Below are 11,981 nucleotides of genomic sequence, written 5' to 3'. Positions count from 1 at the left end.
AGCGGGGATAGCGGGCATCCCTGCCTGGTCCCGCTGGTCAAAGGGATCGGGGTGGAGAGGGTGCCGTTGATCCTCAGAAGAGTTTTTGGTGACTTGTAGTTCGCTAGGACCATGGCTCGGAATTCTGGCCCAAACCCAAAAGCTTCTAGGATGAGGTTCATAAAGGTCCATCCACCTTATTAAATGCCTTGGTGGCGTCGAGGGCCAAGAGTGCTAGGCCCTGAGAGTCCCGGGTGGCCAGGTCTACCAGGTCCAGTGTTCTGCGTATGTTGTCGCCTGTGGCTCTGTTTCTGATGAACCCGGTTTGATCTGGGTGGATTATGTCAGGCAGGATGTGGGAAAGGCGCGGCGCAAGGACCTTGGAGTAGATGTTGGCATTGATGTTCAGCAGGGCAATTGGTCTATACGAGGCCGGGTTCCTCTGGTCCCCCCCAGGTTTGGGTAGAAGGACGGTAATGGATTCTTGCATGGAGGGGGTTATTGTGCCCGTTTCCCTAAAGGAGTTCAAGAGATTCACCAATGGCATCAGTAATTGGTGTCTGAAGATCTTGTAGAATTTGGTGGAATATCCGTCGGATCCGGGGCTTGGGTTTTCAGAGATTTTATGGCCTCCTCTACCTCTTCGCCTGAGACCGGCACGACCAAGATGTCTCGGGCTGAGTGCTTCAGCTGGGAGAGGGAAGCTCTCTGCAGGTATTCCGTTTGTTCCTTCACATTTCGCAGCAGTGCGGACATCACTTGTGTCAGGTGATTCGTTGCCAGTTGTAGTTTCTCCAGTTCTGAATATAGTATCTTGCCCTGTGTGTCTCGTAGGCCAATGATTGTATTGCTTCTTTTTATTTTAGCAAGTTTGGCCACTAGCAATTTTTTTGCTTCATTATTCTTTACATAATAGAATTGTTTGACATTTGCCAGCAATCGCGCAGTGTTTTCAGCGTAGTGGGCCTCGATTATTTTCTGTGCAGTTCGGATGGCTCGTTGCGTTTTGGGGGACCAGCCCTTTTCTTTATGAGTGTCTTCTGCTTTCCGGAGTTCTTCTTCGAGGGACAGGCGAGCGGCCGCCTGTTCCTATAGCATGCCACTCCCTGAGCTATTAGTTCTCCCCGAATGACTTGCATAGCATCCCAGGTATTTGCCATAGAAGTGTCTGCGTTGGGCGGTGGGCGCTGGATCATGAATGCGGATCTCCAGGATTACCTGGGCATGATCGGATAAAATCCTTGATCCAATGGATACCTCATTGGTGTAGGCGAGCACCTGCAGAGATGTAAAGAGGAGGTCGATTCTTCTGTGGACATAGGAATAAAAGGAATAATCTGTCTCTGAGGGATGGAGCACCCGCCAAGAGTCCACTACCTCTAGGGTCCTGAATAGGCGTAGCAGTCCGAGGGCCAAAGTGACATCTCCAGACGAGGGTGGGTGCGATTTATCCTTTCCGGGGTCGGGGATTCCATTAAAGTCATCTCCCATTACTATTTGACCCTCTGCAAAGGGAGCCAGCGCAGCGCTTAGAGCTTCATAGAATGCGACTTTTCCTGTATTTGGGGCATACACCGAAGTAAAGGTATATAGTTGGCCCAACAGGAGCCATTTCACTGCCACGAATCGGCCCTCTGGGCAGAGTTTGGTTTCCAAAATGTGGGGGTTTATCCCCTTCCTAAAGAGAACCGCGGTACCCCCTTTCTTGGTGCCACCTGAGGCGATGAATTGCTTCAGGAATTGTTGAGAGCGCAGGCGCCCTAAATCCGTAGGTAGTAAGTGTGTTTCCTGAAGTAGGGCCACCGCTGCATCTTCATCTTGGAGCTTTTGTAAGATTGATTTACGTTTGGGGGGGAGTTTAACCCCCTGACGTTAAGGGAGACAAAACTTAGGGTGCAGTATTCCTGGGCGGGGGGTGAAGTTGCTGTTAGGTTCAGGCGAAGGGAATGGGTTGTGTATGGGTCAGCCATGGATTGAGAAAAGTTGAAGCTGTTAACCATCCTGCTCTTGAGATTTTTGCCCATGCCTCTAACGGGGAGGCTGGGTATTAAACAACGGGGGGCCAGCTTTGTGGGACTGGCGACACCCCAGGCCAACTGGGCCAGGTAACCGTAGTCAGCCAACATGGTTGGAACTAAGATCAAATTGTTTGGTATTCCAAGGACTTTTGGATGGATTGTACCTCGGAAATGGGCAGGAACCATGGGGGGGGGCCCGCAGCCATAAGCGTGGTGACAGTTCTTTTGTTCCTTTGTAGGTGGCGTTCTGTCAAGGTGAGAAAGGTCCAGGTCTAGAGGAGGAATAGAGCTTTGCTGAATAGTGAATAGGATTATGGGCAAGTAGGGGCTACAGGGTCCATCATTTAGTTTGTCTGCTTCCTGTCTCTTTGCCAATTTACCTTTCCTTAATGTTGAGTTATCTCTTCCTCCTGTCTCTTGAGATCCTCGTCCATAGGGTCTGCTTCTCTTTTGGAGGGGGCGTAGGGTCTTTGCCTTTGGTGGTTTCAGAAATCATAGGGGAGGAGGTCCCGGGTGAAGATGGGTGCATGATATGTTCAGTGTCCTCGAGGTGGCTAATTCTCCTTAAAGTGCCTCTATCGGTGAATTGTAGCGCTGTAGGAAAGAGCCATCTATAACGGACCTGCTGGTTGTGAAGAAAGAGAGTCAGGGGTCGGAGGGACCTTCTTTTTTGCAGCGTGAGAAGGGAGAGATCTTGGTAAATTTGGAGGGGAGAGCAGTGGAAGGTCTGCTCGTTCCGGGTGCGACTGATTGATGAGATGCCTTCTTTCGTAGTGAAAAAGTGTACCCTGGTGATAACATCGGGGGGGAATCTGATTCCACTTCCCGGTGTGGGTGCAACCTATGGGTGCGATCCAGCAAGAGTTGGGACTTGTCCAGGTGTGGGAGTAAGGACTGGAAAAGGTCCCCCACGTATTCCGTTAGGTTTTGATCTGGAATCGAGGTAGGAATACCCCAAATTCGTAGGTTATTCCGTCAGGCTCGATTTTCCAAGTCTTCTTGTTCCAAGATTTCACATTTGTCCTGTAAGGCTCTAAAGGATTGTTGGATTTTGCCTAGGGTCGTAGTGTGATCTTGGGTTTGATCCTCGACTGCCCGCAGTCTCTGTTCTGCTTCCGTCACCCTCTGGTCAGTATGCTCTAATTTTGTAGAAAGATCAGACATGCAAGACCTAAACTCAGATTTGATATCAGCCATAAAAGCCAGTAGGTTGCTTCTGGTTGCGAGGGTCCCCTTGTCTTCTGTGGCTATCTGAGGCGCAGAGTAGGGGGATCCTGTTTCTTCCCCTTATCCGCCGATAGCAGCATTGTGGCTATGTCCGTGTTCTTCTTAGATTTAGATTGCTTGGCCATGATGTCTTCACTCATGAAATGGCAGGTGTGGGAATTCCTTAAGAGGATAGGGTAGATAAGTGGCAATTTGTGTGGCCTGAGACGGCCACCAGCACGGCACTGTGGTCAGGTGGGGTGGTGGAGTTGCTAGTGAGGGGGGAAGGCCCCCCGCGCATTCGAGTCATTGATTAGACTGGATAGCCCACCCGGAAGGAGCGGAGAATTGAGAAGTGGGCCGGGGCGCCCCAGGAGGTGCTCAAGCAAAGAGGAGGGAAGAGCCCGTAGTTAGCTAAGGCGGCAGGGAGACCTAGGTTAGAGTGAGGCCACCAGGTTCCTAGAGGCTGTTGTATGTGGTGAGAGGTCCGGCCGTAGCGGGGGGGGTCCTGGTCAAATCAGTAGCACTACTGCGGGCTACTCTGGGCCCCAGAGTTCCTTGGCTAAAGTCCAGATTATGGTCCACCAGGACACTTGTTGCAAATGGCTGAGGGCGGCTGTGGTAGGTTTAGTTTTCCCTCAGGCCCCAAGCGCAGCCCCTTCGGCCACTGTGTCAGGCTCGCTCCCTGCTGCCTTTGGTTGAGTGTACCCATGGTCCGAGCCGGGGGGGTATGGGTGGGTGAAGGTCCCCACTGAAATCTTGGGGGCAAGCAAGAGGGGCCCAACCGGTGGATCCGGGGCCTGGAAGCTGATGAGTCCCCCAATGATAAAGAGGAGGGGGGGGGAGATCATGCAGGCCCCCCTACCACCAATAGTTCAAACCAGCCGGGTCACAGTGTTCTTCATGTCCTCCCCCGAAACGGAGCCCGTCTCCTCCAGGGAGCTTGAGGGGAGGAGGAGGGGAGGAAATAATCCGGGCGGGCTCAGCAGGGAGCGGGAGATGGTTGTTGGAGTGGACCACCTACCGCTGGCAAGGTATTTGTTGAGGCTGGAGCGTGTCTTCTCTCCCCCTTCCAGGCACAATCAGGGGTCCTCCCAGGGCCTCCAGGTCCGGGGCTGATGGCTGGCTTTGACAGCACAGCCCGGGGAGCCCAGCAGCAGGCTTCCCTCTGGGATTGTAGGTCCCGCGATCCCGGCTGCCGCTTGAGATGTTCAGCGGGAAGGTCGCGGAGCGAGCCGCGGGCTAGGCTGGACCGTGCTTGGCCCTCGTGGGTGCTACGGTCTCCCGAAAGAACCTCGGTAGAAGAGACATGGGCGCAGACGGAGGGTCACTGCAGGGAGCCCCCTCGGAGCTACCCATCCGGTGTGTACCGAGGCAGGGTTCTCGAAGCTGCGTAGTGATGGAGGGATCCAGGGGGCCCCCCCCCAGTCCAGGATTTTGGGCCTCAGGTTGCCTCGGTCCATCCCTCTCCGACGCAGGCCAGCAGGTCGCGCGGCTCCCACCCGCCATTTTGGCGGATACGGTGGGGGAGACCGCTAGACACCCAGGTCTCAATCTCGTCTTCATTGGGGACTACAGCCCCCTCAGCTGCATCAGTCGAGACCCCATGTCCTCACACATTGCCACCAATGATTCTATCGTTCCGAACAGTCACCAGAACCGTATCAGGGTGTAGATTGCAGCGGACATCCCACGGAGGCCATTAAGAGAGCGACCGTATCATCGGCGCTCCAGGCCACGCCCCTTAACCCATTATTTTAAACATTTTTGGGGGAAGAACCTTCGAAGCCCCTGAATGGTTTGTGCCTCCTTGCTATGCTTAGCCATTCCCTTATAGTTGTGGGTAACTTTTACACCTTTCCAATTAAAACATTCAGAAGCCACTGCTGCCCATTTGGTAATTAGATTTCACATGATAGCTCAGTAGAGGATGTGGGCTAGAATACAGACAGTCTTTACTGTAATCTGGTTAGCATCATTTGTCAGGTTATGTTATTTTCTGTGATGTGATTGGGTTAAAGGTCATGTGATGCAATGTCCTGTGATGCCATCTTCTTGCTAATTACTATTTTTAAATTGTAAAGAATCTTACAGCTTTTTGGTCACATAATGTTGGCAAGTATTGGGAGATATGGGGTAGATAAAAATGGGAAGTCGAGTAAGAGAAATACAATTGAAAATTGTCACGCTCAATGTGTTAAACCCTCGGCTTTACGTTGGCTGGGTATGCCTTTTACGTTAATGCATGACGTCACGTGCTTTCTAAACGAGTAGTCTATTTTCTCTTTCGACGCACATCAGCTGGCTCTTACACAATCTGTTGGTGTAGCTTAAGTGGAACTCTCGAAATGAGCATCTCCGAAGTGAACACGGTCACTACTGGTAAGGATGGGGTTGGAGTATAAGAACCGCTCCAGAAGGGCATCAAAGCTCTGATGTTTGTTAGTGAGGTTCGATAGTATAGGCTTAAAGTGCGTGGTGAATTGAAGACTAGACTGCGTCGACCATGGTTACGGAAGCCAGTGTGTCTCGTGTGGGAGGAGTGAAAAGTAAACGTGTTTTTTCTTTTTCAAATACTAGGCCGTATATCGGTGGCGGCCATATTAGTTGTGGCGAATTCTCTTAATGTCATAAGAAATTGTGACAGAGTGAGGTTTATGTAGCGTACATGTCATTGACCTATCTACCTGTTACACACCGAACACGACAGCAATAATTCACAGACGCTCTGTTCGATGAGTTTAGATTGGTTAGCGTAAAATGCCTGCCATGTGCGTATAGAATACATGCATTTCGAAATATTAATCTCGGGAGTCTCCTGTGCTTTCTACGTTTAAAAATCCTCCGATGTCCGTGCCGGCGTGTCTGTCGTCGCCTATAAGTACTAACAACTTTACCCTTTCTCAACACCAGGTTAAACAAGCGCTGGCAAATGAATGGAGCAGGCTTAGCCTGTTTCTGTTCTTCCCTGCTGTTTCAATGGGTTCCCTATATATAGTCCTAGGCATACCTGCCTACATTTGAAAATCATAACCCCTTTGATGTTTGCCCCGCCCACAGTCACACAAAACTCCGCCCATTTTCACATCGTTCCGCCCACATGTCAAAAAGGTAAACTCTGTTATGTGATGTCAGAAATTTGCAGTTCAATGTGAAATATGCATATATCATTAAATTGCCTTTTCACAACCACCCACATTTAATAGGACAAAAGGCATTCCATTCGCCTTCCATAAAATCAACACTTTAAAATGTGCACATGTAACCTCCAAGAACCAACGCAAAGGTTTTCCCTGAATTTTGTAGTATCGAAATTGGACATTTCACCGTAGTTTTATTTATCAGGTTATGTAGTGCAGTGGGGAGTTGTACAGACTGCAAACCTGATGGCTGTGGTTAAATGGGGCTGAGTCCACCCCAATCTGGGCAAAAAGAAAGAAAGCAAAAGAAATACGCGTTCGCATTGAAAGTCGACAAAAAAGAGTGAAGGGTGAAGAAAAATAAATGCGCGTTATTTTGCTTAACCTGCATTCTTTTTGCCAATGTGCTGGAAGCGCTACAGTCATTGCTGCAGAGATAAAGCCACGCCACACTCGGGCAGGGAGTCTGTGGCGGCGAAGTCCTGCAAGCATAAAGAAAAAAAAAACAAAGCAATCAATGAAAGCTTTCCCCCATAAAAATTGCTGAGATTCCAGGGTCTTTCCCGGAGACCCGGAGAAATGGCTACAATTCCTGAGTCTCTGGGAAAAATCTGGAGGTTAGGCAGGTATGGTCCTAGGACACTCTCGGGTGGCACAGAGCTCTACAAATGATTGTAACATAGCATTTATAGCATGAGCGTGGTCACTGCAGCGCTTCATGATAGCCAGCTGTGAGGAGCCTTTTTTTGGGGTCAAATTACGTATTGAGAGCTCTCCATGAGCGTCCGCCATTTATACCGTGTAACATAATAAAGCTTCATCTACTTTCATACTTACTTGCTCTTGCGTGCTTCCTGCACCTCAACTGTGAACTCCAATACCGCACTTGGATATAAATACATCTTGGCTTACAGGTGAACGTGTGCTTGTGACCCCCTGGCCACCCTTGGTACCATCATGGCGCCGCATTTAGTATCGGGACCCTCACAGGCTCTCCAGCCGCGTCACAGCTTCCCCTGGCCCTTATTGCCCAAATCCTTCCTTATCCTGGACCAGATCTGGACAGCCCTCTGCCCGGCAGCCCCTTTCGTAAGGGCCCTAAGGCAAAGGGCGGCTCCAACAATGACGGCTCTAAACAGTGTCTGCAGGTGTCAGCCGGGGAAGCCAGTGGCCAGCCGTCAACCAGTAGGTACAGTCAAGGTAGTAGTGGTAAGGATGAAGGGTAGAGCATTCACTCTACCCTGGAACTCCTATCACTTGGCAAACTACCCTACATTGTGATAGTATGGTGAATGCCAGCCTGCGGCTTACCCCAGAGAATTGTTCAGATTGCCTCGCTTTATATCTAGAATGCTCCACACTGTTATGGTACTGTTAATGTTGGCTTGCACCACACTGTTTAGCATTTTGTTCACTAGACTGCATCGTACCCCAGACAATCGTTCAATTGCCTCCATCTCTGTCTGGTATATGCTGGAAAATACTGCATTGTGAGGCCTGGGCCTCTCTCCCACTATACAGGGCTCTCACATCTAGGGGTGGCCTCCATCTCTGTTTAAATATATGGTAAAACCTACTGGATTGTGAAGCCTAGGTCCAATGGTATTGGACTTTCAAATCTAGACCTTTTTCCTCTGCTGCACTAGACAGAGATCGCCACAACCCGAACAACTTTGAAGCTTACGGTACGTATACCTCACACCACCAGTGTGGACACAGGCCGCAGGGACGGCCAAGCATCCATGCACGATAGAATGGTGCTTTGGCTAACCACATCCGGTCTAGCATCGCATATAGCCGTCCATGCTGAAACCCCTGACGTAACTCAACATCTCTGCCACTAGCATACATCGACTACCATCCGAAAGGAACTCAGTACAGCTGTCCACACATCGACTCTCTCAACAATAGCAATCTATCGCAAACCTCCAACAGCGCCCACCCACGTGCCTGACCTCTTTTCGGGCTGCCTTGCCAGCCGCCCAAGTCCTACACCGGCAACATGCACACATGCAAGCTAAACTCCTTAGAATCTTCCACCACATCGACTATGGTCACCAAGGGCGTTCCAACCAGGAAAAAAGCGCATTGAGGCCACACAAGTAGGGAAAGAGCGCTATATAAATAACCAAATACAATACATCTTAAGGGGGACTTCCTTCTATTCACTCAGAGCGATTTGGAAACTGGCACATGTTTCCTAGTTAACTGGTAGTATTTTGGGGCTTTCCGTTGTACATGTCCCTGCAATCTAGCATAAGAAAGGGTTTACTGATAACAAAGGAAAGGTGTTTGCAGGTCCTTAAGAGGTACTGGCTGCAGTCCTGGACTACAATTTGTATGTCTCAGCCAGGAAATCGCTTACAAAATTGGAAGCACTTGCTGCATAGAGCAGTGCTGATTCTAAATTTGTCTTGCTTTTCGTGACCTTCAAAACTGAAGGTAAAGACTTTAAAATTAAAATGAACTGGTGCTTCAGTGCCAATGCTTTGTGTTACACTTCCACACCTACAATGTACGAACAAACGTTTAATTGTCAAGGCATTTCTGTTCAAACTAGCCCAAAATACCCCAACCCGCACACTCCCTTAATTTATTTTTATTTATTTATTGCATTTATATAATGCACAGACCCTTGGGTAACACAGCGTTTGTACAGAGGATACAGTAAAAACATCAAGAGATTCTAGGACAAAGGGCATGGATAAATGAATCATATTTGTTAAACAGCCACCTTTTCACAAGTCCCTTGAAGGCCAGGCAGGAGGGTTCATTTCCGATGTAAGGAGGTAGGGAGCTCCAGAGGGTGGGGGCTGTGACGCAGACACTTAATACCTCCTTCTCTGGCATATTTGAATCGAGGAGTGACTAAAGAGATTTAGATAGATGATCGCAGCACACGTACCTGCTGTTTCTTGGTTATGCTGTTATGGTAGAGTGGGGCTTCATTGTAAATGCAATAGTGAGCGATGGGGTATTAAAGTCAATACGGGCTTTGAAAGGCAGCCAGTGGTGTTATAATGGATTTCTAAACTCTGCTCTGTTGAACAGAAGTTTAGGAGGCCACCCTTGTTAGTGAAACAGGGACACTTCTGGGAAGATAGACCGACCAATTGACGGTAGCTTGAAGAGCAGTCAAGGCTAAATCTCAGGAGGAGTGAGGGTGATCAGAGGTCTTTGATGAGCACGCACAGTAAGACACCAAGAATTACCATTAGGCAGAAGTAAAGGAAAATATACAATTTATTCGGCTCAAGAATAAACACAAGTGAAAAATAAATGCACAGTAAAAACTCCACTCACCCAACATGATTGACCTATCTGCAAATCAGTACAACTCTACTTGTGGGTAGCTCCCAGCCATCTAGTGAGCAACTATCTCTTCCTCACACCCCCTGCAGGGGGAGGGGAGTGAACATAAACACAAGTCTGTTGTAACTTCACCTTTACAGCTGACTATTTTAAATCTGAGTGGCACAGTAGGATTGGTCAACATCTGATAAGTGTACAGTGGTGTGGTTGGCTTTGCATTGCATATGACCCTGATAAAGCTGATATTGATTGTCTCCCCATGCCTAGTATCTGTTATTAGTAGCAAGGCATCAGGCTTTTTAATGCTGCAGTGAAAGCACAGAGATCGGGAAAAGGTGTAGAAAAACAGTTGCCTACTGATGTGATGCTTCAGATCAGCTAGTAGTTTTGATTCAAACCCTGTCATTCATACCACTTCAATAGCTTTGTCGTGAACGGGACTACAGCTAAACCATAAATACAAAATTCTAGGTTTTAGAAAGTAAACACTCTGTTTTTCATGTGGTTGTGAAGTTATTCAACTACTAGGAGCAATGATTGTGTTCATTGTCCAGAAATGTAGAAAAAAACAAGCTGCACAGTGTACACATATGCTTGTACAAATAAGTCAATCTGTCACTTTATGGACTTTGATATCTTGAGGCTGGCTGAAAGGGTGTTTTATTTCTCACTATAAACTTTCAGGTTGTAATGTGAAAGTCAGGGAATGGTTTCTTTATTTAAAATGGTATTTTACAGTCAATTAATATTAAGATTTTTGTTAATACCTTTATTTCTAGTTGCCCTGGTGGAAAGCAGCTCTGACCCAAGTGGACTCAAGTTAGTCAGCTCATACCAAACAAATCGAATCGGCGATCCATCAGACCTTGTAGCCCTCGCTCAACAGGTGCAGAAGGTGAGAAATGTGAATTATTACTGGTACTCAAATCACAATTGGCTATCAGGACAAGTTTGGTAACTTATGCCATTTACGCAACTTCCCCCCTTTCTAAAGAGGAGAACATAGGGGGATTAGTTGGAATTTTTCTCAGTAAATTAAAGCCTGTGAAATGTAAATCATGAAAAGTTTTTGATTTTGCTAACAATTAACAAACTGAAGGTCTTGGTATGCTTGGGTACACTTGGGTGACCAGGAGAGAGGGAATTCAGCGTTTTCCGTTAATAATCTTCCAAAAATGTGCATTCAACTTTGAGTGAACTTTCTAAGCAGAATGGCGACTGCTAGAGGAGGAGTTATATTGTTGAAAACTTGCCATGAATTACCCAAAGACTTTATTTTGTGGGGAGAACCAAAATTTGCATGTTGGAAGACATACACAGAAGAGTAGTGGTGCAGCCTGCTTGATCTCCAAAATTTACATGAGTAGAGCATAACATAAGTTTGGATACTCTGCTGCTCACTGACCACATATTCGCGTTTAGGACTCTTTGTAATTTGACAATACATAAAAAAATGACGGTATTGGAATCTTACTCCAGCTACAAAGACTAAGCGCATAAATAGAAATAAATAAAGGATTCCTAAGCCAAAGCACTAATGCACAATAACAGAGCACATAGCTAAAATACCCAAAGAAGGAATGGAATGAGTGTGAATGCTACCGGGGCTGAAGGCAGACTAATGCATATGTGCGGAAAAAACAGTATAACATCTTTTAGCAATCCTACTTTATTGCTCCTGTGCCCACTGACCACAGTTTACTCTCCTAAATGCCCACACCCCACTGTTATGCTCCTAAATGCTCCACCTCATAATTGTACTCCTTGGTGTTCCCCCCTCACATTGTGGCACATGGTGTTCCCTCTTCCTCCCTCCCTTACCCACTGCTGTTTTGCTTCTTGGTCTTCCTGTAGTTTTTCTCCTAAATCCCTATTGTGCCATGTTTTCCTAGGAATCCTCCTACTGTGATATTGTCCTCTGTGTTCATCAATTTTGCTGTTGCTTCACTATGTTCTTCTGCTGTAATTTGCTGCTAGAAGGTCCCCACAGTAAGTTTGCTCCTAGGTATTGTTAGGAGCCAGAAATGAAAGTCGGACACAAAGTTGCCATGTTTTTGGTTCAAGACTTTTATTAACATAAAATGGGTTGGGAAAAGGCCTTCTGACCCTGCTCTAAGAGGAATTTCTCTCCCTAAAACCAAAAACGAAGGATCTGTCCGTGTCAGGATGTCAAAACTGTACTTGTGTCCAAACATTCTATCCTGGCCCTCACACTACAAACCCAACTATAAGATAGAAAGGGAAATGTCTTTATGCTGGTGATTGCAAAAAGAGTTAATAAAGGAAAATAGAACCGCTTCAACATAAGAGTTCTCCAAGTTAAAAG

The 11,981-nt window shown here is 47.5% G+C and overlaps 1 protein-coding gene across 1 annotated transcript in view; it reads left to right on the top strand.

The window, feature by feature from the left end:
• The first annotated feature begins 5,429 nt into the window (after positions 1 to 5,429).
• C8H1orf50 (chromosome 8 C1orf50 homolog) overlaps positions 5,430 to 11,981 on the top strand; it is a 165,607-nt gene continuing 159,055 nt past the window's right edge. Inside the window, exons 1-2 of the mRNA XM_069610888.1 lie at positions 5,430 to 5,585; positions 10,435 to 10,550. Of these exons, the coding sequence (XP_069466989.1) occupies positions 5,552 to 5,585; positions 10,435 to 10,550 (150 nt within the window). The 5' untranslated portion in view covers positions 5,430 to 5,551. The remainder of the gene's footprint in view (positions 5,586 to 10,434; positions 10,551 to 11,981) is intronic.

The sequence above is a fragment of the Ambystoma mexicanum genome, chromosome 8 (genome assembly GCF_040938575.1).
Source record: "Ambystoma mexicanum isolate Mex_15411 chromosome 8, UKY_AmexF1_1, whole genome shotgun sequence".
NCBI lineage: Eukaryota > Metazoa > Chordata > Amphibia > Caudata > Ambystomatidae > Ambystoma > Ambystoma mexicanum.
The sequence above is the reverse complement of the archived record's forward strand: the minus strand, read 5'-3'. Positions and strand labels throughout refer to the sequence as shown.